Source organism: Sminthopsis crassicaudata, chromosome 1 (assembly GCF_048593235.1).
Source record: "Sminthopsis crassicaudata isolate SCR6 chromosome 1, ASM4859323v1, whole genome shotgun sequence".
Taxonomy (NCBI): domain Eukaryota; kingdom Metazoa; phylum Chordata; class Mammalia; order Dasyuromorphia; family Dasyuridae; genus Sminthopsis; species Sminthopsis crassicaudata.
In genome coordinates, this window is record NC_133617.1 from 683,128,054 (window position 1) to 683,154,915 (window position 26,862).

Consider the following 26,862-nt stretch of genomic DNA (forward strand, 5'->3'; position numbering starts at 1 on the left):
TAGTCCAAAAGAAATACTGGGACAGAGCTGAGTGTGATCTGACTCTTAAAAAGTCACCACATAGGAAAAGATAAAAATAGTAATTATGCTGTATAAATGAGGTACAAAAGGACAGATACAGAGGCTTTAGATGGGGGAAAAGAGCTAGTAGTTCTAAAAACTTATTCATATCGGGAATGGGATAAGTAGAAAACTATACATTTGTAATTTTCTATTTATGAAAATTTCATATATATAAATGAAATTTTTTCTAATAAATGATTTTTCAAAGCGTGGTTCCTAGGAATTCCTGAAAATCCTTTCAGGGGATCCATGAGATCAAAACTATTTTCATAATGATGTCAAAAGGTTTTCATTTCTAATACTAATAATATCAAGAGATATAACTCACATAAACAAAAACTCTTTGGGAATATTCAATAATTTTTAAATATTGAAAGATCCTAAGATCAAGGATTTAAGGATTGTTTAAGGATTGCTAGATGGAAATATCAAAGCATAAATTAGATAAGTAATTTATTCAGGGAAACATATAAAGTCTGTCCATGGCCCTATCTAGATTATGTTCCCCAATCATAATCAGTTACAGATCAGGTTGAATTGGGTGATACAGCAGCTTTCTATAGGGTGTTGTTTCTTTCATTCATCACTTCTTAGGTCAGGGAATAATGATGCTGTTAACAATTAAGAATGGCAAAACCTTGTAACAAAACCTTTTATATTTTTGAAGCATTTTCATACCTATTATTTTACTCATACTCCTCATAAAAATCTTGTGATGCTGTTTCTACCAGTGAGTCAGCTGAATCAGTGAGGTTAAATAGCTCCCACAGCAGAACCAGAATAGAATCTAGTAGGTATCCTGATTTTTAGTTTTACTCTCCTATTAAATCATACCTCCTCAATGAGAACAAGTTGCAACCATTCACAATCTAACTCTAACCTAATTTTCCAGGCTTCCCTCTCCTTTTTTTCCTCTCCCCTCCCACACATACTCTCTTCTTCACAAATCTGGTCCAGCAAACTGGTCAATTTACTATTCCCTTAAATTAATGCTTCTTTTTCTTTGTACCTTTGTTTAGGCTATCTCTCCCACACACTGTTCACCCCCTTCTCTTCTCTTCCTCTTGGAAATCCTTAACATCCTTCAATACATATGTCAAATGCAACTTTCTGCTGGAGTAGGAAACATTCATACAGTGCTTTAAGGTTTGCAAAGAACTTTGCAATATTATCTTCACAGCAAGACTGTGAGGTAGGTGCTATTACTGTCCCCATTTTACAGATGAAAAAACTGAGGTGGCTCAAGGCTAAATTACTTTTCCAAGGTTATATAGCTAATAAATATTTGAGGGTGGATTTGAACTGAGATCCTTCTTTGTATCCTTTTCACCCCTCTATCCTTAATCATAAGTACTCTTTCCCTTTTCAATTTCTCTCGTAATTATTAATCTGTACAAATGTCCCCCAATAGAATGTAAGCTTCTTGTAGGCATGGACTATTTAATTTCTATGGTAGTTAGAATATTCCTATTACTTAGCAGAGTATCTTGCACATGGTAGGAATTCAATAAGAAATGATGTATTTAAAAAATTTTGGAAATTTTTTTTTTTAAATTCATTTTTCCAAATTATCCCCTCCCTCCCTCCACTCCCTCCCCCCCCCATGACAGGTAATCCCATACATTTTACATGTGTTACAATATAACCTAGATACAATATATGTGTGTAAATACCATTTTCTTGTTGCACATTAAGTATTAGCTTCCAAAGGTGTAAGTAACCTGGGTAGATAGACAGTACTGCTAACAATTTACATTCACTTCCCAGTGTTCCTTCTCTGGGTGTAGTTATTTCTGTCCATCATTGATCAACTGGAAGTGAGTTGGATCTTCTTTATGTTGAAGATATCCACTTCCATCAGAATACATCTTCATACAGCATTGAAGTGTACAGCGATCTTCTGGTTCTGCTCTTTTCACTCAGCATCGGTTGATGTAAGTCTCTCCAAGCCTCTCTGTATTTCTCCTGTTGGTCATTTCTTATAGAGCAATAATATTCCATAACCTTCATATACCATAATTTACCCAACCATTCTCCAATTGATGGACATCCATTCAACTTCCAGTTTCTAGCTACAACAAAAAGCCACAAACATTAAAAAATTTTGAAATATTAAAACTCTAAAAGTGTTAGTCATTACTATAAAATGAGCTAGAGAAGGAAACAGCAATTTCTAATCTTTACTAAAAAGACAAAAAACAAATGGATCAGAGAGGACTGAAAAAAACTGAACGAAAACAATAGCTAATGATAATAATACAAATGTATGCAACTTTTTTGAGTTAAAATTAGCAAATAAGGAAAGAACAAGAATTAGCCACTTTAAGAAATGGCTAAAGGTCAGAGAAAGCTAAAAACTCTTCTGAATCTTACTTGATGGACTGGAACTGAACCATCTTTTCTAAGGGAGTGGAAAAATGGGGCACCTCAGGGTGGCTCTCAAAGAAAGGATACTCACAGCTGAGTTTCTACAGCTGTTTGCCTTGGGTCATTTTTCCACTGCCACCACCTGATTTAAAATTGGTTAATTTCTCCACCCAAAGTAGACCCCAGGGATCACGTGTTTCCTCTTCTCCAACACCATGCCAACTGTGAAACATTACAGTTCAAGTTTAAGTAATGCTCTAACTAAAGATGTTGAGCTTTTTAATGACCTTACTTGCAGGGTTCCCTCTCTATCTCCCTGATTCTCATGCTCCAATGTCTCCTTCCCACTCCGTACTCCTAGGGAATCAAACTCAGATTTACAGCATTTGAGTGTAAATTCCTTGAGGGGAGGAACTTACTTCATTTATGTCTTTGTGTTGTTTTATGTGCCTGACAGCAAATATTTTATATCAGTTAGCAAGTATTTACAAATCATTTAACATGTTCTAGGCATTATGCTAAGTGTTGGGTATATATACAAAGAAAAAGTAAAACAATCCCTGCCCTCAAGATGTTTACATTCTAATGAAAAGACATCATATACAAATAAGAACATGCAAGGTAAATACAAGTGGGTGGAGCAGAATAGAGGGGATGACAAAGTTTGTTGATTGATTTTTTCAATCACTGCTGTTTCAGCTGCCATTGTCTACTACCTATGCTAAGACTTTCTGGATAACCTGCTGCTATTTAGGAGTGACTAATGCTCTTGAAGCTTACCCATCCCTTTCTTCCCAGGAGACACCAAGAAAGAGTTTCTGATATGCAAGACCCTTTCTATCTATCTTCCCTAACTAAAAGTTTCTGAATCTAGAGTGAAAAAAATAATTGCCATAATTTTAAAGCAAAAATATACTTTAAAAATGTTGTTGTAAAATTAAATGATGTTAGCAGTACCAAACCTAAAACTATATTATAAAATAGCAGTCATTAAAGCCATTTGTTACTGGTTAAGAAATAAGTGGTGGATCATTGGAATAGATTAGATACACGACACAATAATCAAGTATCTAGTATTTCATAAACTCCCAAACTCCGGCATCTGGAATAAGAACTCACTATTTGACAAAAATCGCTAGAAAAATTGGGAAAGAGTGTGTTAGAAACTCAGCATAGATCTACATCTCACACTCCATTCCAAAATAAGGTCAAAATGTGTATACGATTTGGGCATAAGGGATGATACCATATACAGATTAGGAGAACAAGAGATAATTTACCTATCAGATCTTTGGAGAAGGGAGGAATCTGTGACCAAAGAACTGGAGAATATTATGAAAGGCAAAATGAACAACTTTGAATACATTAAAGTAAAAAGGTTTTGCACAGACAAAACCAAAAGAAAAGATTAAAAAGGAAGTACAAAGCTGGGAAAACATCTTTATAACCAGCATTTCTGATGAAGGTTAAATTTCTAAAATATATAAAGAACTCTCAAATTTATAAAAATACAAATCATTTCCCAAATGATAAATATATCAAAAGATGCTAACAGACAGTTTTCAGATGATGAAATTAAAGCCCTTTATAGCTATATGAAAAAATGATCTAAATCACTATTGATTAGAAAAATGCAAATTAAAACTCTGAGGTACCACCTCATACTTCTCAGACTGGCTAAAATGACAAGAAAAGAGAATGATAAATGTTGGAGGGAATGTGGAAAAATTGGGACATTAATGTATTATTGGCTGAGTTATGAAATGACCCAACCATTTTAGAGAGCAATTTGGAACTGTGACCAAAGGATTATCAAACTGTGCATGTCCTTTGACCCAGCAGTTTTACTAATGGGCTTATATCCCAAAGAGATCTTAAAGGAGGGAAAGGGACTCATATCTGCAAAAATGTTTGTAACAGCTCTTTTTATGGTAGCAAAGAATTGGAAAATGAGAGGATTCCCATCAGCTGGGGAATGGCTGATCAAGTTGTAGTATGTGAAGGTAATGGCTGAGCAAAACACACAGAACCAGGATTATATTGTACACAATAGCAGCAACAAGACTTGACTCTTTTCAGTGGTTCAGTCATCCAAAGCAATCCCAATAGACTTTGGACAGAAAATAACCATTTGTATCCAGAAAAAACTAAAGAAACTGGATGTAAATCAACTCATGTTATATTTCTTTCTTTTTTTGTTTGTTTTTTATCTTTCCCATGGTTTTTTCTTTTCTCTCCCAACATGATTCATAAAATAATATATATTAAAATAAATTTACTGGAAAAATAAATTAAATGATGATTTATTTAGTTTTTCCCTTTCACAAACCAAATCAAGGCTCATCCCAAACTAATTTACTATTTAGAACAAAGCAAGAGCCAGAATCAATGAAAGAAGCAGATCTGGAATGGGAAATACACACACACACACGTACATATACATACACACATATTCTTGAGAACAAAGAAATAGGAAGATATAGGGAAAATTTTTAAGACTAAAAAGAATAAAAGGAATTAGAAGAAAATAGAGAAAAGGCAATATGGTCATCTTCCTGTTTCTTTCTCTTCCAAGATTATTTAATCTCTTCATTGTCTCTTTTGTCATGATTCAGGGGCAAAAAAAATAATACTAATAAAAATAAGTGGTTGTAAAATTAAGGGACCAACTATTAACTTTTTTTTTCTTTCACAAATCAAATCAGGCCCCTTACAACTAGAAATAAAATGAGCAACTTATCTCACCTTGTGTCAGTGCCACATGATTTTCACATCCAGGAATAAAAATCATACAAAAGGTTATGATTCAGTGAATCAGAATGAAATTTACAACCTCTTCAGTTAAAATTAGCTGGGGCTTCCCTCTGAGATCCACAAATGGGGGCAGTATTGCATCATGCACAGAAGCTAAAAATTCCTTTACAGTCTTTTTCAGCTCCTCAGTTCACTCTCAGAATGTTTCCATCCCTCTTTAACAAGCCACTGAGCACAATCAGGCAGTTGCACAGTGCCCCAAGCTAGAGTGATGAATGCTTGTTGGACACCACGTTCTGATGGGTGCATCAAGACTGAAAAATAGCATTTTTTCATATGCCTGCTCCAAGCTTAAGCAAGAATGAATTATAATCCATATCAGTGATGCCTTTTTTCTTAGATATTTATCAAGTCACTAAAATAAATCAGCTTATCGTGCTCTTCTATTCATTTCTCAAAACTAAACAAACAATTCTAAATTCAGTCTGCTGGTTTCAATCATCATGTCTACATATATACATATGTGTGTACATACACTATATTCCCAAAGTCTTAGTGCAGTTTGAAGCTATTTGGACTTAAAGATTCATTTAGATTTCTGGGAAATGCTGTATGTATACATAGATACCACATGTATGTATATTTCTATGTGCAACATTACTTTAAAAAATCTAATCATTCAAAATCTGTTTATAGAGAATCTAGCATGATTACCAAGCTTCTTACATTAAGTTCTCTCCTTTATGAAAGCCCTGCAATAGGAGACTGTGATCTAAGTGGTATATTTTAATTCTGCAGGTGTTTTAGGGTGAGTGGAAAAAAAAAACTCCAGCACAGTTGATGGGGATTTCCTTTGTAATATGCATGGAAGCTTTAATTAATGCTTGGGGAGACAGACATACTTCAATAATTTTGCTTTACTCTTGTTACTTCTCTTACTTGCCACCAAGTATTTCCTTATACAAAACATTTGGACAATGGCAATCCATACAAACCAATCTGGAATTGTTTTCTGTTAATTATGTGCTATATAAATGTCTAACTTACTTTATCTCATTTACTGATTTTTTAAATGTACTTTTTAGGTCCCCATGATCACAATATCACATTTATAAAATCTTATGAAACTCTAACAAGCTATACTATTTATTTCACCATTGTTCTTGACTTCATTCTCTCATTTATGTTAGTTTTAAGATAGTCATTCAACAAACGTTAATTAAAGGCTTACTATATACCATGCTAGGTTAATAAAGAGTAAAGTCATATTCCAGAATTTACTTTCTTCCAGGAGTAGATGAACAAAAATAACGATGAATAATATAGACCAGTACCAATTAAATTCTATAATCACTTGTTGATGTTCACTTGTTGCAATCACATCTGAGTCTTTATTACCTCTTCAGGGTTTTCTTGGCAAAGATAGTAGAGTGATTTGTCATTTTCTTTTTCAATATGTTTTACATATGAGGAAACTGAGGCAAATGGTTAAATCACTTGTCTAGGGTCACATAAGTTAGATTTGAACTCAGGTCTTCTTGACTCCATTTCCAGTGCTCACTCCAAGGTGCCACTTTGTTGCCTTCTCAATAATAATTGCTTATTATCTATTGTATAACCTCTTGCATAACAAGCAGTACCTGGCATTAAAAATAAAAAGACAGAAATGAGAAATAGTCTCTGCTCTTAGTGATCTTACATTCTCTTGTTCATAAGCATGGAAGTGATTGCTTGCCACAAAATGCACAAATTCATTCACTTTATATTCATTATTTGACTAAAATCTATCCTTTCTTCCTCTTCAGTTACCCTTCTTTAGACATCCTGCAGCCCCACCAAACTGAACTATTTGTCGTGCCCTGAGAAGACAATTAGTACTTTTTTTTCCTTTTGTTCATAGAATCGTAGATTTAGAACTGAAAGAGATGTTAAAGATCATCTAACCCATTCATTACAGGTGAGGAAACTGAGTGCCAAAGAAGTAATCTGTCCAAGGTCACAGTGGTACTAAGTAATAGAGCTGGCTGTTGAACCAGATTCTCTGACTGCAAATGTAGATCTCTTTATTCTTTGAGTGGGTACACTTAGAGTTAAATAGAAAGCATCTACTTGTGAGTAATCCATGAGTGGGGTCTTTGTTTAACTTTGGATGAGGTTTTGGTCATTTCTCCTCCTTTTCATTTTGACTCTGCCACAGTGCAGTAATGAGGAACCAGAGGAGAGGATCACCAAGAGAGACGTCACACTGACAGAAAGAGATCCTACTGATGAGAAGTTGGAACCACATAAAATAACTTGGCATAAGCCAAGCTTGTAACCTTGTATCTGTGTCTCTCAGTTTTGTCACTGTGGTATAGAATCTTTTCCCTTTCTGAGAAAATGCAAAAGAAATAAGAAAGGTGATGAAAACAGATACTTTGGACTGAAGTCTCCTATTTAATTATTATTTAAAACATATAGTTAGTGAAATTTTCAGAAACACAGATTCATATACTATCAAGATTGGGAGGGACCTCAGAGGATACTAAGTCCAGAATGCCCTCCACAATATGCCCAACAAATAGTTTATTCTTTGCTTGAAGATCTCAAGTGTGAGGCTGCTCACTATTTTTAGGCAGTTGAATCTGCCTCTAGATAAATCTAATAATTGCTAAAACAAAACAAAACAAAAAACAACCTTTTTTTTTCTCCTAATTGCCAAAGATCAATCTTTTAGCCACTTTGACAGACATCATTTCACATGAGAGCTCTCTTCAAGCACTTGACCAATCTTTTCCTCTAAGTGTTTTCTATTCCAAGCTAAATGACTTCAGTGCCTTACACTTGATAATGCTTATATGACATGATCTCAAATTCTTTCACCATCTCAATCACTCCACTCTGGATTCTTTATAGTTTTATCAGTATCCTTCCTACAACGTGGCCTTCCAAAATGATCTCAGGACTTAGGCAAAATACAGTAGAAATCTCACTTGCCCTCATTTCTCCAACTAGATTGACAGCCCTTCAAGGGCAGAGAAATTATCTTCTACTTGTTTGCATTTCCCACATTATACAGCATAGTGCCTTACATATGACAAGAGCCAGTCAATAACTATTTGCTGATTTTTATTTCATAGATACATTATTATGAGTATTATTATACAATAATAATATTCAATGTTATAACTTTAAGGTTTGAGAATACTTTACAAAGGTTATCTCATTACTTAAAGCAGTGCTTGAAAAGAAGTAGATATTCAATAAATGCTTATTAATTAATCCTTACATTTATTCTGTGTATTATTATCCCTACTTTAGAAAGGAGAAAAATTAGGTTGAGAGAACTTGTAAGATCTCAAAAATTTCTAGGATGGATTTGAACTCAGATTTTCCTGCCTGAAATCTAGCACTTTACACACTTCACCACCTTCCTAAATTCATTTTATCCTACTAATTCAGAAGTCACTTATTATGAATCTCCAACTCTCTAACTTGAGAGTCCTTAATCTGGGTCCAATAATTTGTTCTTTAAAAATATTTTTTCCAACTGTATTTCAATATAATTGATTTCTTTTTTAATCTTATGTCATTTATGCTTTTAAAAACATTGTTCTACAAAGGGTTTCCACAGTCTTCACCAGAGAGACTACTACATAAAATAAAGTTAAGAATCTGTGCTCTAAGATATTGCTGATTATGTGGTTAAGCTTCTTGTTATTGATATTGTTGTTGTTAAATGCCTGTGGATAACAGTAAATATTGAAAAGACCAAAGTCTAGAATCAATACCACAAAGTCTTTGCAATATGGATCATAAGAGCTACATATTGTAGAAGCCCTTAAGGATCTCATTCAGAGAATATTCACTTTTATTTGACATAAATTTAAAAAGCTTTACTTTCTGGTTCCCCAAACCCAGGCAGAATGCTATCAGGAAATTAGAAAGTTGATTGAGAGAAGGAACTGTTAGAGATAAGCACAGTGACAACAGCAAGAAATAAAAGCTGATAGTCCTACTGCAAAGAAGAGGCAGAAAATCAATTAAAAAAAGACACAAAAATTCAAAAGCCCAATAGTCTGGTTCCATTTAATAGAATAATTCTTGAGGCCATTAATATATTATTGCATAATATTCATTATCCAATATATTTGGTTTCAGAAAATTTGAAATATGTGATAATTTTTATTTTATTTTTAAAATGTTTCATTGAGGACTTTTGTTTTTACATGATAGTCATTTTGGGAATTGGCCCCAACCACTCTCACATTCAATATTCCCTTGTAACAAAGAAATTGGATTAACAAATATGTAATACATCTAATATTGTATATAAAATTCTGCATTTGGCCAGGAGGAGGTAGGTTTGTTTTATTTTCTGTTCCCAGTAATCAAGATTGGTCTTTATTATTATTCAAAGCTAGTCCTCCTTTTACATTTTTTTCCCCTTTACATTATTTTGTATTAGCTTTCCTTTATACTATTATGTCTCTAGTGTATGATGTTTCTATTTACTTCATTCTACAATGCTTCATTTGTCTTCCTAGCAATTCTTCATATATGCAAAATAATATCTTTACACTATATATCACATTTGTCCAGCCATTTCCCAAACAATGGATGCCTACCTTGTAATATATTTTATAAAAAGTACCATCAAAATTAAATAAAATTTAAAAATCTTTACATTTTAAGTGAGTAAATATTCTTTGGGAAACTCATCCATGTAAACTAATTCATCCTTCAATGATGTTGGATAAAAGGGTATATTAATGTAATATTAGATAGTGGCAATATGGTAAAAAGAACACTAAACTAGAATTCCAATCTAGACATCTGGATTCTAATCTTTGTGCAGCCATAAATTAGCTTTGGGACTTTGTGTAAATCTTATGTCTTTCGTAGTCTGTTTACTCATTTCCAAAATGAAGGAATTTAGATTCATCTTTAAAGTTCCTTCTCAATCTAAAGTCTTGCCACTACATCACAATGTAGAGAAGCTCTACATTCATTTCTCCTAATTAGCTAACTTGTAATGTAATAAACTAGGAACTTAGTAGATGTTGATTGTAGCATCTATTAATCTATGTCACTTTAGAACTATGTCTTTTCACACTGCACATATCTTTTACATAAACTTTTCCAATTTCCTACTTACTTTTTAATCCATGTTTTTTTATCTTGGGGTAGATTGGTAGAGAGAATACTCGCATGGAAGAAATCGAGATTTGTGGCAATGTGGTAGTAGAAAAAGTGGTCTCAGTTTTCTAATCAGTAAAATTAGAAATTGTAGAATTAGAAATGTAGAAAGTCCTTTTCAAACTCTTAAATCTTTTTTGAAATTAGAATGTGAAATATATTCACTTTAATTTATCTATTTTTAAATTTTAATCCTATGAATTACTTATGAAAATAATTATTCAGAGTATTTTTAGGCATTAAAATTGTTTCTCACTTTAAACAAGCTATTCTGACAGAATATTTACAATGAGAAAGACCCCAATTATTCTCTCTTCCTGTCATCTTTTTTTCCTTTTTCTTCTTTCTTTTTTGCCGCTTTTTTGGGTAGGATATTAAATGATATTGACATAGACTCATATATTACTATATTAAAATTAATACTTCATACTTTCAAGACTATTCTAAATCACTTATACAGAATACAGTGTCACAAGTAACACTTTGAAAAATAACAAAGCTAATGCAAATATAATGGTTTTGAGGACAAATATTCAAATCAGCATTGCCAAGTTATATATAAACTTGATACCTGATATTTTTGTGAACCACTAGTTCCTGGTTTTTCCTTCTTAGGAAATGTCATTTTTGACAATGAAGCATGGTTGTAAAATGTATGCAAATTCTAAATAATAGGAAAAGGGAAAACTGCAGTTGATGTTTTAAACATTGTCAGGGTGTGTGTGTGTGTGTGTGTGTGTGTGTGTGTGTGTGTGTGTGTGTGTGTGTGTGTATGTGAGAGAGAGACAGAGAGAGAGAGAGAGAGAGAGAGAGAGAGAGAGAGAGAGAGAGAGAGAGAGAGAGAGAGAGAGAGAGAATCCTTGTTTTGTTTTGTTTTGTTTTTTTCAGAACAGGAGGAAATTGACATTTCTATGTATGATAATGCCACAGATTTATATCCTTCATCCCAGTTTCAGCGGGCAGAATCCTATTTCCTCAAATTTAGAAGGAAAAAAAATATAAGGCATAGATTTTTTTCCCCTCTTCTCTTCTTAAAAAAAAAAAAGGCCTATTTACATTTTATTTTCTTAATATCTTTCCCTTCTATTTTGATTTTATTCTTCAGCTCTCCAAATATTCCAGGATATGTTGGCAAGGTTCATTTCACAGCCATCCACCCAGTAAATTCTGATATTCCACCAACAGTCCCAGACACAAGTTCAGCAATTCGGCGGTAAGTGCAAAGACTATTATTCAATTTGTTCAGATACATTAGAGAGAGAATCCTAATTATGGTTATTTCATTAAAGAACAATTAAATACTAAAAATGAATTTGTTTTGGCTAAAAAAAAAAATGGAGGAGTCACTTTTTTTTTTTTTTTCCATGAAAAAGGATGGGTTTATTTTCACACTTCAAGGGATCAGTATCAGTCTTCACCCATCAGTATTTAAAAGGTTGGCATATGTGGAAAGAAGAATGCTCTTGCTTCTCTTTAGCTTGGACTCAACCCTGCTAGTTAGACTTACAGTTCTGTATTTCAACACATGTACCTGCATTAACTAAATAAATGCATGCTGTTTAAAAGGCATGTACATTTTTCATTTGTCTGTGAATCACTTTTTTTTCTGGGAATAATTGCATTATTTCTCAGAAAACAGAAAATTCTATTGAAGATAATAACCATCTTTCAAACATCACATTTACAAATTGAAAAGAACAGCTGTTAGATGCTAGCTTACTGAAGGCTCGTTAGTTTGAAGCTGCCAGTAAAGAAACAAACCGCTTTATTGCTCATTATAATTCAAATTTGAAAGCACTTGCTAGAAAGCTTGGTCTTGAAAATAAAATAATGTATTGCTGAAAATGTAGATTAGGTCTTAAGTAGATTCAGATTGACTTTTTTGCAGTTATATGCAATGGTGTAATCTAGAACAGGTCATTCCTCTGACCTTATAAGACCTGGAGAATGCCATTGACTCATCAAAGAGCCTTTCTTTTAGATATACTTGGTGCTCTTTCCTTGACCAGCACAGAGATGGCCATTGAATTAATAGTGATTTTTTGAAACACTGCCTTCAAGTGACTATAAGGTTACAAATGTGAATATGTCTTCTGGGACTTGTGGATTTCCATTAAGTGTATAAATTAGTGACATTTTGACCCTTGGCTCTAATTTGATAGAGTAAAAAAAAAAAACTATGAAACTTTACACTGTAATTGGTTCTGAAAATGTAACCAAGACACAAACCAATATTATAGGTACTGATTTGCAGTGACTCATCAATAACTGATTGAAAAATAAAAAAACTGATGTTTTAAGTTCAGTGAACTAAATTCACCATAGTGCCAAATCACCCCAAATTATCTGCCTGCCGATTTGCCTATCTGTTTGGCTGCCTGGATGTCCAGATGTCTCTATCTATTTTTTTATCTATCTATCTACCCATCTGTCTATTTGTCTCTCTAGCCATTTACCTCCCTAGCCATCTAGCAAATTATGATGCATCCATTCACCTATCTCTATCAATTCATCCATCTCATCTATTTATAAATCCATCTTTTATCTCTTTCTATTAATACCTCTTTTTTCAAAACAAAGCATAAACTTATAACTACAGTTACTTGAGAAAGTAGCATTAACTTTGAAAGTAGATCCAAGTTTAAATTTGCCAACATTTATTACTGGACCAACCAGAAATTTTATATTAATTCTTTAGATATCCAGTGTATAAAAGAGATATTGTATTTGATATTAGAAAACCTGAATAAATACTAGTATTGTATTATAGACGTGGGAGAAAAAAAGAGAAAAGAAAAAGTGTCATTTTAAAAATGCACATTATAGAGTAGAAGATTCAGAAGCAAATGCATACAAACAGGACCCTTCTGGATATAAAGTGCTGAATTTAATACATAATTTAAAAAACCAAGATGCACATAATGGAGACTGATGCTTTCATATACAATCCTCTATTTTTGTTCTTTGTATATAGAAATATTCATGCTTGTTGCTAGTTTTCAAGTTTAGAATAACAAAATATCAAATAAAACAGCTTCTGGGAAGATACTAAAAACATCCATATTTTAGGAAAGACATTTATAAATATGAATTAACAATACAGAAGAGGGCAATCAAGACTCTTGAGTTCATTCATCCTATCTCTAAATCAATTGGAGGGAATGGGGGATGGTTAACTAGGACAAGAGATACCTGGGAAGGGAGCAGCAGGAAATGATTTATTTTGATTATTAGTCACAACAAATAAAGAGTATACTTGTTTTATTTAGTCCTATGTGACAAATGGAAAATTTAGGTTTGAAAATTAAAAAATAAAAAGAAACTTCTTAACAAATAGAGCTTTCTGAAAATGGCATAGGCTTCTTAGGAGGTCATAGGTTTTCCTATAATGGAGTAAGCCAAGACTAGATGATTATTTGCTAAGTTTGTGTGGAGGGGATTTTTTTTTTCAGGAATAGATTAGACTGGATGACCACAGAGATCTCTTCTAGCTTTATAATTTTATGATTTTGTTCATATTCTTTTTAAAGTGGATGGGAGGCAAGACAGGGTGATGGTGAATTATGAACTGTTAGGAAATTTTTACTAATGTCTAGTTGAAATTTATTTCTTTTCAACTTTCTTTGCTTTTTAGACCAAAGATCCCCTTTTCCTTCAACTAAGCTTCATATTGGGTGACCTCTTGTTTTCCCTTCATTGTGATCAGTCTCTTTTGTGTATGGACAGTCCTGCCAGTGCCCTCCATGTAAAATTCATGACTGAGTACAGTATTGCAGATATGATCTGATCATTTGCCCCCTAGAATGACTGAATAGTTATATATTTTCTCCATTTGTTGATTAGGGAGCTATTTAAAATGGAAAGGGCTATCCACCTTTAAAAAGGGAGGCACAATTAGGGAGATATTATAGCTAATTCATGTAAAGTCTCAGATGGTATACCCATCAAATAATCCTTCTCCTAGGAACTATTTTTTGACCATATTTTCCTAGACAGCACAGCTCAGAAAATCATGGTGAAGTCATACTTTATATTCTGCTCAATAGAGCCATTATTGCTATCTCTTTTCTTTATCAGAAGGGGGACAGGGGGACAGCTCAACCACATTCATAGCTTTTTGACTTCAATATTTAAATTACTTATTAATAACACATTAATAATAGGGTCCCTATGTATTTGGTATGGCATTAAATGCTCTACGATGTAATTAAAGAAGAGCAAGGCTCTTGCTTTCTAAGGGGCCCCATTATCTCTTCATCATTCTAGTTCAGAAGAATTGAAAGTGTTCATGAAGTTAGATAAACCAGTGCTTTTCCTGTTATGACAGAATTGAGACAATAGAGAACAGAAGGCAAAGGCAAAAACCAACACAACTAAGGTCTTGACTTTTATGGCTTGGAACTCTCTCAATTTGCTCTAAGAACAAGTCTTCAATGCCACCCACAAAGTGCAGCTATGTTTTTGGAGAGTTTATTTAAAGGTGAATCAACTTCCATGCAACAGGATTTTTGCATAATCTTTAAAAATTAAGTAAAACGGAATATTTTATTTCACGTGAGGAACTTTAAAAAAAGAAACAAAATCAACATTAAAATCACTTCAAAGTTATAGTTTATTTGTTCTCAAAAAGACAAATATTTACTAGCATATGATTGGCTTATTTGATAATTTATCATTGTGTTATTAAGAATTTAACAAATTCAGTAAAAATATTCTGTGGTTCTGACTTACCACCATCCATCTTCAGGGCAGAACGTCAGTATGACCAGTCTTTGTCATTAATTAAGTATGCTCATGGCAGAATGAAAATCAAACATTACAAATCTATGGATCATATTGATTTTAATCCAACACATAGAGTTGTGCTACAAAAATAGGAAAAGTCTTTTGCCCTGATCAGATCATATCTGCAGTACTGTACTCAGTCATGGATTTTACATGGAGGGCACTGGCAGGACTGTCCATACACAAAAGAGACTGATCACAATGAAGGGAAAAGAAGAGGTCACCCAATATGAAGCTTAGTTGAAGCAAAGAAAAGCAAAGTTGAAAAGAAATGTTTCAATTAGACATTAGTAAAAATTTCCTAACAGTTCATAATTCACCATCACCTTGTCTTGCCTCCATAATTTTGAATTCTGATATTCCATTTTGTTGATAAAATTTATTACTTTCATCTGTCTTGGACAAATTCTTCGTCCTTCCCATGATTTCCATTTCCTCTATCATTTGTTTTCTTTCTCCATTCTCTCTTTTGGTCTCACTTTCTACTTTTCATAGTCTCGATCCTATAGCTTATTAGTTCAGCTATACATTTGAATCCTTGCCCTCTACTCTTACCATTTTTTATGTCCTGATGGACTTTAACATTGGATAACCTTTGCTTCTTTTGCTTTGTTTCTGTTCTGATGTTATTATGTGCCATTGGAATATCATATAACTGTCCTGACTAGAGACAGTGTGATGTAAAGCTTAAAAAAGAAACCTAAAAATTAGGAAGGTGGCTACTAGTATATATACTAAGTGTATGGCCATGGAGAAGTCACTCAGTTTTTGCTCTAGCTTCTGAGTAAGAAGTAAACCTCGTCTTTGTCAAACTAATCATTTCCTCTTATTTTCTCTAGGCTCTTGCCTCAGGAGTCATTTTTTCCTTCTCAGTCATCTTCAGTCTTTCTCTTTCTACTTGTTTCCTTCCTACAAATATAGCCAGGTTTCCCATATCCTTAAAAACAAAACAAAACAAACAAACAAAACCCATAACTTCTTTTAACTCTGCTATCCCCTAAACTTACTTATAGGAACTCCCCCCTTTTTCACTGACAACCTCCTAGAAAGATTTGTCTCCTCTTATACATCTCTACTGCCTCACTACTTTCAATAAAAATGTTCTGTGGTTCTGACTTACCCCCATAAATCTTCATGGTAGAACGTCAGGATGAATAGTCTTTGTCATTAATGAAGTATCCTCATGGCAGAATGAAAATCAAACATTACAAATTTTTGGGTCATATTGGTTTTGATCCAACACATAGAGTTGTGACACAAAAATAGGGAAAGTCACTTCTTAAGGTGACTTCTGACACTACTACTTTACTGAAATTCTTCTCTCCAAGGTTTCCAAAGAACTTTTAACTACTAAATTCTTGGCTTCTCTTTAATCCGGGAATATTGACTAGCCTCTCGCATATTTTCTTTGCTCTTGGCTTTTGTGACACAGTACTTTTACTTTTATGACCACTTCTTTTCATTTTGCTTTACTATTTACTTCCTCTACATGCTATCCTTAAGAATTTAGAGTGAGCCTTCTTTTCTCTTTTTTTTTTAATTTAATTTTAAAATTAAAATTAAATTATTATATATATATATATATATATATATATATATATATATACATATATATATGTATATATATATATATATATGTATATATATATATATATACATACACACATATAAAATGAAGTCCAGGTTAGCACCCTGGATGCCTTAGAATCAGCCAGGGTCAGGATAAGCAAAAGTCCTTGATCTTTATTCTTAGTTTTTAGGGGGAGAAGTGAAGGGGATGGACACAAGCTCTCCACAACCTCCATTCTCCTCTTCTATTTCAAAAGTGACTGTGGCTTGTCTTACTCCACCCTCTGATCCCTCCTACAATTCTCTGTATACATCAAAAGATGGAGCCAGCACAGAATAGTGGGAAGGGCCATTTTCCAAGCATAATATTGTCCAATAGGTTATTAGCCTTAAGTGCTCAGTTGTCTGATTCCAGTGCGCCTACTCAGAGTTTCAGCCCTTTACATATGTGGATAATCTTCGACATTCATTCCTACAAAATTCTGTATTCTCATTTTTTCCCTCCTTTTCCCCACCTGCTCCCCCAGTCAGCAAGTGATCCAATATATTTTGAACATGTACAATTCCTCTATACATATTTCCACAAATATCATGCTGCTGAGTCTTCTCATTTGATCTTCTCTACCTTTATGTTTACTGACTTCATATATTAGGTCTTCAGCTTCATTCATCAATCAAATCTATCTAACCTAAATCTCTTATCTATTTAGGAAGCTAGCTAGCTGTTGGTCTGTCTCTCTTATCTCTGTCTTAACTCTAGTCATCTATTGCTAATTGATATCAGGATATATGCACCAAGAGTTCTAATTGACATCTCAAATGCAATAAATCTAAAAGGAAATCATATTTTTTTCCTTTTCCTCTAACTTCTGTTGAGACCACTGTCATTCTTTTAATCACCCAGGTTCACAATCTTAGTCATCCTTGACTTATCGTTATCTATCACCCCCATATGATGATCAATTGCCAAGTCTTATTGATTCTAACACCATAATATTGTTTCCATTTCTCCCTTATCTCCACTCATATCACCATCATCCTTATTCATGCTTTCATTATTTCTCATCTAGGCTAGTGTCTAAATAATAATTCCTAATATATCTACTTGCTTTCATTCTCTTTGTGTAATATATCTTCCTTAAAGTTGTCAAAATAATTTCACTAAACTAAAAATCTATATATTGTTTGATCCTTTAATTAAAATCTTTCAGTGGCCCCCTGTCATCTATAGTACAGAATATAAACTCAGAAATCTGGAATTTAAGGCTTTTCACAATCCGTTCTCAAATTTCTCTTTTCAGCCTTGTCTTACATTATTTCCCCTTAAAGATTCTAAATTCCAGCTGAATTATTTCTCAAATTCTGTTTTCCATCTCCTGCTTCTGTACATTTGTACAACCCACTTATCCCATGCATGAACACATTCCATCTTCAGCCCCATTTCTCAAAACCCTTCTCTTCCTTCAAGATTCAGCTCAGGTATTACCTTCTCAATGGAAACTTACTTTATTTCCCCCCAACTGAGTTGCTACTAATATTTCTTCCTCTTCAAATTGCCTTCTATTTACTTCTTTGTGTATGTATTATATCCTTTAGGCAAAATGTAAGCTATCTGAGGACAAGAACTTTCTTCTGTTATTATTTTTTAATTCCCTATACCTAAAACATTGATTTTCTTAATAATTATTTGTTGGGTCAAATTGAACTCTAAGAAATTAATGACAAAGATTGGTATTGGATTCAATCGTCCATGCTGTCTACTCTCAGTTTTATAACTGTTAACATTGACTTCTTGGTTTCTTACAATGAGCTTCTTGAAAAACCGTGGTGTTTTATGGAAATATAATACTTAATGAACTGTGAAAATACAGTTTAACAGAGAAAATCATCCTGCTTACACTGGATTAGAATTCTCTAATCAAGAAAAAAAAAAAGGACTGAATTTAACTAGAATCAAGTTTTCTGTGATGCAGGAGTGTTAACTTTGATCTTCAACCTTCAAGGGTGAATTTCACCTGATCTTTACAATATAGCTAATTTTTATTTCTTTATAAAAGGCCATTCAAAAAGGTTTTTGTTTTTGAGTTTTTTGTTCATGTTTTGAAAAACTATCTCTAAGTAAGATTTAAGCCCACAACTACTTATGACAGGTAGATCACAAGAACCTAATAAATTAATTTTCTCCTAATTGCCTGTTCACTTGCTACATTTTTATCTTACTGCTGTAAAGGTATATTGACTGGAGCCATTACAGATTTCTGCAACCTATTGCCGAATGTGTTCTCACTGCTTTATTCATCCAATATTAATTTCCTAATGAATTCCTTTTAGTGGATGCTCCAAAATTTTTCCATACTCTCAAAACCCAACACTGCCCAACACTCAGTTCCTAATATTACCTTATACTTTCCTGAGATAAATTCAGCAAGGACTTATTAAGTGCCAAGCTCTGCAATATAAAGGCAAAAATGAAAATAGACTCTACTCCCAAGGAACTTATAGTCTACTGGGAATGGAGAGCACATTTACACAAATAAGTAAATAAAAAGTAATATGTGGGATCAGGAAATAACTCATGAAGGAAGTAGCACTTGAGCCGGGCCTCAAAGAATACTAAGTAATCCAATTTAATCTTTTTAGGCTTTTTCTAGAATGCATACAATCCATAAAATGAAGGAATGAATGAGTAAAGAGTTAATTAAGATTTTACAATTTGGAGAGCACTATGCTAAGCACTGGGTCACTTAAGCAGGACAGCTCCTTCTTTCAAGGAGCTTACATTTTAATGGAAGAAACAATACATGTGGAAAGTTTCAGGTGTGTGTCTGATGAAAGGATCTCATGCAACTTAGGGAGCAGCAACAAAATAGACATGAGTGCCTCTTTTTAAGTTTATTATTTCTTCTAATAAAATTGTATCCATTTCTGATATTGTGCCATTTGACAATGCCAAGGATTTTGGTGGAGAGACTAAATTAGATTTTTTGTTGTTTGTCACAAACACCTTTCCATCTCTCATCCCTGTGCCTTAAAACAGGTTGACCTCTAGGCTGGGAATGTATCCTCTTCTTATCTCTGCCTTGTAAAACCTATAGCTTCCTTTCAATTTTGACTCAACTCCCACAGATGTGCCCTCAACTACCTTGTATTTATTTTGTTATTTATTTATATGTGTACATGTTGTCTACTCCAATAAAATATAAGTTCCTGAGGATATGGGCTGTTTTATTTTTATCACTATATTCCCAGTGCCTAGCACAGTTTTTGGCATGTAGTAGCTTATTAGTAAATGTTTATTGATCACCTGAACAGGGGGAGGTGAGTAGGAAGAGCATTCAAAAGATGAACTACAGACACATGGAGGCAAGAGATTAAATAGTGTTTGGAGTTAGTAAATGGAGTATAAGGGTTGATAAATGATATATAATCATAAAAAAAAAAAAAACCAAAACCTAGTTGTTTTTGTTTACCCTTTGATCCAACAGTGTTTCTACTGGGATTATATCCCAAAGATATCTTAAAGGAGGGAAAGGGACCCACATGTGCAAAAATATTTGTGACAGCCCTTTTTGTAGTGGCAAGAAACTGGAAGCTGATTGGATGCCCATCAGTCAGAAAATGGCTGAATAAGTTATGGTCTATGAATGTTATGGAATATTATTGTTCTATAAGAAATAATCAGGAGATTGATTTTGGAGAGGTCTGGAGAGACATGAACTGATGCTAAGTGAAATAAACAGAATCAGCAGATCATGGTACACAATAACAGCAAGATTATATAGTGATCATTTCTGATGGACATGGCTCTCTTTAACAATGAGATGATTCAGACCAGTTCCAATGATCTTGTGATGAAGAGAGCCATGTATACTCAGGGAGAGGACTGTGGGTACTGAGAGTGGATCACAACATAGTATTTTCACTCTTTCTGTTGTTTGCTTGTATTTTATCTTCTTTCTCATTTTTTTCCTTTTTGATTTGATTTTTCTTGTGCAGCAAGATAATTGTATAAATATGTATGCGTATATTGGACTTAACATATATTTTTACCATGTTTAACATAATGGATGACTTGCTATTTAGGGGAGGGGACGGGAAGGAGGGAAAAAATTGGGACACAGGGTTTTGTAAGGGTTAATGTTGAAAAATTATCTATGCATATGTTTTGAAAATTAAAAATCTTTAATTAAAAAAAAAGAAAAAAAACAGTTGTAGCTAGACAGAAATAGCCTTTAAATGCCATTTAGAGGATTTTGCATTTTTATCCTGGAGACACTAGGGAGACACTGAGGCTTTAGAATTAGGGAAGTGACATAGTTGGTTCTGTGTTTTAGTAACACCCAACTGGATATGTGAAGGATGAAGGAAAGGAGGGATCTGGATTCAGGGAAACCAATTAAAAAGATTCTTGTAATAATAATCTAGACAGAAGAATTGATAAGAATCCAGTTGAAAGTGATGGTCATGTGAGTGGACCAAAGTAGACAGATCTGAGAAAGATTAAGGAAATAAAACTTATTAGAAATAGGTGAGTGAGTGAAGAGTTGAGCATAACTCCTAGGCTTGAAACAGAAGAAGATATAAGATAGTCCCTTGGTCATAAGCAGGGATGTGGGGAAGCAGGATGGGTTAAGAGTGAAAGATGAGTTTGAGAAAAATAGATAAACTGAGAATTTATTAAGTGCCACTACGTACCAAACACTATATTGTATTGTAGATAGAAAATACAAGCAAAAAAACTGAACTTAAAGAAGCTTATATTTTTGGGTGCAGGGAAACAATACATAAAGGGAAGATAGAATAAACATCTTATTGGTATAGTAGTAGAGATGTGCAAGTATCTTAGCATGTTAGTGATAAAAAAAAATCATAAGAGAAGTGGTGGCTGGATATGTAGATATCAGAGCTATTTGTGATGAAATGTTAGTTGATCACATGGAACCTGGTGAGGTAGCCTAGAGAGAATGCCAAGAGAGAGAAAAAGGGAGAGCAAGGGGAGAAGGAGATTTTCAAATAATTAAAAAACATTTTCAGTTTGGATGTGGAAATCATATTACAAGGAGTCAAGAATCCCTTACCAGATGGTCTTGATCTCTTTAGTAAAACAGAAGGCTGAAAGTAAGGCAGATAGGGATGGGATTGGAGTCTTGGAACAGTTACTTTAAGGAAAGCACTTCCATATTTCAAGGAACTTTGTTTTGGTCTGTATGGGGGTCCCCTTTAACAAGATCTACTGTAATGTACCACAATTTAATAGACAGCTATAAGATCACTCTGGGCAAAAGTTCCTTACCCTATAGCCAGCCTACAGAGCTTCTTTGATCTTAGGTAGTATTGTCCCGCTAATGACAGGCCAATTACTCCTCTGTGGGTTCTTATTTTCTTTTTTTCTAACTTGGTATGACCCACTAGGAATTTCATTCCTTTGACAAAAAGTTTGATAATCCAAGGTGAAGTTCACACCTTGTTGAAACAAAAAGAAAAGCAATAAGGAAGGTTAGTAAAAGATGCATTGTAACCAAAGGATCTGAGCTCAGATCCTGGATCTACCCCTTAATCCCTATATGACTTTTTACAATCATTTTTCCTCTCTGTAAAATGAGGAGGCTGCATTTGATCACTTCTAAGATTCCTACCAGCTCAAAGTCTATGATTTTATATTTAAACCCCCAAAGGTGAACTATAACCATATTGTTGTACAGTCTCTGTAACAAATTACTAATATTTAGGGAAGAAAATAAAGGTAATGACTAAACCAAAGAAACTACACTCAAAGGAGATTTCTATATTAACAAAACAAAACTCTATTCTTTACCTGGGGCTCTTTAAGAATCAAAGAGGTAACCCTTGTTCTGGGTGATATGCACAGTCTGCTGCCTGAAGACATTGAGATTCCAAGATTTATTCTAGCTCTGTAATCCTGAACTAAATAGATGCCTGAATCATTGCTCCTAAAAGACGTTATCCTCTGTTTATGATTCTCACCCACTGATTTCTACTTACAAGCAACTAATTGAAGCATAAAAAACTAATACGTTTTTACATGATGTAATTGGAGGGTCAATTTCAAAAATTAGAAGCATATCTGTAAGTGTCCAATAACTAATTCAATCTCTGCCTTCATATAAGTAGAGCTATAGAGCACTTTAAAATTTTATTCAAAAAATATAAAGACCTAGAAGGTAGTCTTAAAATGTTATCCTTCAGTACATGGTCAGATTTTTTGTTTCTTCACTGAAAACACTTCTCTGTCCATCAGTGCAGGTTGGAAAACATCCATATATTCTCATACGGCTAGGTGCCTGAGTCTGGTGTAGAATCAGGAAGATTGTTCACTCATTTCAGTCTTGTCCGATTCTTCCTAATTCCACTTGGGGTTGTCTTGGCAAAGATATTGGAGTATTTGCCATTCCCTTCCCAGCTCATTTGATAAGTGAGGAAACTGAGGCAGACAGGGTTAAGTGACTTGCCATGGGTCACAAAGCTAGTGTCAGAAGCTAGATTTGAACTCCAGTCCTCCTGACTCCAGACCTGGCACTTGATATTATGGTGCCACTTAGCAACATGAGGAAGACCTGAGTTCTACTTCAGACTCAAAACATGAGGTGGGTGGTCCTGGACAAGTCCTTTAACCACTGTTCCCCTCAGTCTCTTCATACGAGGATAATAATAATACCAAGACCACCAGCTTGTTTTGAGGATCAAATGAAATAATATTCCTAAAGCATTTAGCACAATTAGTGCTATAGATATGGTTATTTCTTTCTCCTCCCTCCTTACCCTGATCCTATTCCTGGTTACCTTCTCCCATGGATCTTTCCTGAATCTTTACCTACTACTTTGTAAGCCTTCCAATGTTTTCTGAGCAACATTGCAAAATTCCATGTCTGTGGTTCAGTCTTTTTTTTTTTTTAAATGATTAAAGCTTTTTATTTTTAAAACATAGGTATGGATAATTTTTCAAAATTGACCTTTGCAAAACCTTGTGTTCCAAATTTTCCCTCCCTTTCCCTCACCCCTCCCAGATGGCAAGTAATCCAATATTTGTTAAACATGTTAAAAATATATGTTAAATCCAATAGAAGTAAACATATTTATACAATTATCTTGCTGCACAAGAAAAATCAGATCAAAAAGGGAAAAAAATGAGATAGTAAACAAAATGCAAGCAAACAACAACAAAAAGAGTGAAAATGTTATGTTGTGACCCAAACTCAGTTCCCACAGTCCTCTCTCTGAATATAAATGGCTCTCTCCATCAAAAGACTATTGGAACTGGCCTGAATCATCTCATTTGTTGAAAAGCACCACATCCATCAGAATTGATCATCATATAATCTTGTTGTTGCCATGTACAATGATCTCTTGGTTCTGCTCATTTCACTCAGCATCAATTCATTCTTCACAGATAACCAGTTCATCCTCTTTTCTCATTGTATGATTTCTGGTGATTAAAAAAGATACATTTTGATGGCTAGGAACTGTTTGGGACCATTGAAGCATTTGCCTAATTTCCCAAATTCAATGGAATTCCAGAAAATAGAAAAAAAATAATTTAAGTATTTATTCTTGCATACTACCTTTTCTAAAAGCTAATGATAAAACATTTTGGATTGTAAAATTTTCATGCCTTTTCTCAATTTGGGCTTAGAAGGTTTAGGTAAGTTCAAATATCATGCATGCTAGTTTTATTTTCATTAGAATCAAATATTAACCCTGTAGATCTATAATAATTCATTTACTAGCTTCTTTATCTAAACCTCAACTTAAAAACATGAAAAAAAGGAGGGATGCTATTGCTGTGCTTATAATCATACTTAATACTTATTATTCCTTCCACCATTGTCCTGGGGAGTGATCCCAGGTTCTGTTTAATTGAGTCAGTGCATTTAGTTTTCATTCTTCAGGATTGGGAAAGAAAAGGCTTAGCTCCACTATAAGCATTCAAAATCTATGGCTAAAACTTATGTCACTTGTCATCTCAATCAGTTACAAGTGGCAGGGACCTTTTTAGAAGGTAAGTCTTACTGGCAAGTGCTTCTGAAATTTCTGATCATTACTGAAAAAGCAGAAGGAAAATGTATGTATTTCATATATCAGAATGGAAATTTCTATAAGGTGGTTAATAGACATGTCTGTTTTGCTTCAGTCCCTGTGTCCAAAAAATAGAATGGACTACTCCATGACATAACAAGCTTTTCATCACTGAAAGCCTTTAAATAAGAAGCTGGATGGTAACTTGTTAAGGATATTCTACAAAGATCCATGATTATGCACAGATGGGAATATATAACCTAGAACTCAAGCTAAAAGAAGCTTCAGTTTCTGACTTCTGGCCTGATGTGCTTCACATTGAATCACCCAGTTCCTCAAATATATATATAAGAATCTATGCATGAATAATTGCCTCAAAACAATGGTTTATATTTTTATATTTATTAAATACTTCTTTTTTTCTAATTACAGCACCATTTGGGAAAGTAAGGATGAGCCTAATTTTCGTCACAAAGGACCTTTATCAAAAATGGTTACTCTGGTGGAGCCATACTGCTCTTTCAATAAGATGTCAAAGAAACCTAGTTAGCCATAGATAAGACTGTCTTGTAAGTGGTTAAATGTGTCAGTATGTGTATGCTCTATGCCAATAAAAAATTACAGAAAAGCTTCCTATTTTGTGTCTATAGGTTTATCAATTGTAGTATTTCACTTCAACAATAACATATTAAATATTCACTACATATAGAACTCCAGGGTTTTTTGATTTTTTTTTTTAAATCAATATTTTTATCAAGATTAAGCTCTCACATCTGTACTGAATAGTTTAGATAGTCACCTGTTTGCCTGGAGTGAGCATCACATCACTAGCTACTAGAAAGTGTTTTTTTCTAAATAGAAATCTAGGGGTCTATAATTACTTAAAGGTTTTTGATCTTTATTATATTATTTGGCTCATTGGCAGTTTGGTTAAATCTGATGATTTTTCAAAATAATTTTTCAAAATTTATAATTAAAGAAAATGCCAAGTTTCACTTAGAGGTTAATGATCATAGAAAAAATGAATTTTTTGGCTAGGCTCCAAAGTATTATGACCAAAGCATTATGACATAGACAAGGGCAAAAATTACATCTAGAGAACAGTGTATGAGTTTGCATTTTTTTGCTAAGCAAAAAAATGTTCACCTAAATGCAGAAATGTTTTCAGGATTTACTGTAAGATGTATACATACACAAATGACATTTTATATTTGGAAGTATATGGAAAAGAAACTTTGAGTAAACTCAAAATTATTCTTAAAAATTATTCTATTATTTTTAAAATGAGAACTATTCATTGTTTATTTTAAACAAATCTTGCCAACAGATTAATCTTGTTCTTTGTTGAATGTAAATGTATTTTTCTCTATGTGGAGTTTGATGCTATTGTCACAGCAAATGCCCATGCAACTTATCAGAAATGCCTTCAAGAGCAATACTTTTCCTTTATTTGATATATTTACACATTCCTTATTACTAGTGGTATAGGCTATGCTAACAATAACTGTTGTCAGAGCAACTCCTCTCTGTCCCCAATACATTTAGGCTGTACACAAACCAATGACATTTCATGCTACTGAAAATTCACATAAGACCTCTTCTTTTTAAAAACCTATGGATTGTACAGTCAGAGAACTATTTTATTATGTGGAATTCAGCTCTCAGAAACAATGATGTTTAGCTGGAATTTAGTTTCCTGGGTAAACTGGCTGACTTTGATCTAGAAAGAGGCATTAAAGTAGTGGATACTAGTGAAACATTTCATCATAACTCAACTTTTGATATATTTGGACATCCCTATAACTGTTGGTATAGATTATACTATTTTCATTTTTGTATAAAATATAGTTTTTGTGGTATATATTTAGTGGAAATAATTAACTCACATATATTCAACTTAAAACAATGCTTCTGGTAGTATGAACATTTGCTTCAAGTTTCATATATTATATGTTGAATTTATATTAATATGTATATATGAGAGACAGATAATGAGTCAGCAGATAGAATTCTGGGCCTTGAGTCATAAGATTTGAATTTAAATCTGACCTCAGACACTTACTAGAAGTGTGACTCCAGGCAAATCACTTAACATCTGTTTACCTAATTCCA

The 26,862-nt window shown here is 33.6% G+C and overlaps 1 protein-coding gene across 1 annotated transcript in view; it reads left to right on the top strand.

The window, feature by feature from the left end:
- The window catches only part of SPMIP7 (sperm microtubule inner protein 7), an 80,484-nt gene extending 55,106 nt beyond the window's left edge, over positions 1-25,378 (top strand). Inside the window, exons 8-9 of the mRNA XM_074288857.1 lie at positions 11,468-11,575; positions 25,183-25,378. Of these exons, the coding sequence (XP_074144958.1) occupies positions 11,468-11,575; positions 25,183-25,300 (226 nt within the window). The 3' untranslated portion in view covers positions 25,301-25,378. The remainder of the gene's footprint in view (positions 1-11,467; positions 11,576-25,182) is intronic.
- The last annotated feature ends 1,484 nt before the right edge of the window (positions 25,379-26,862 follow it).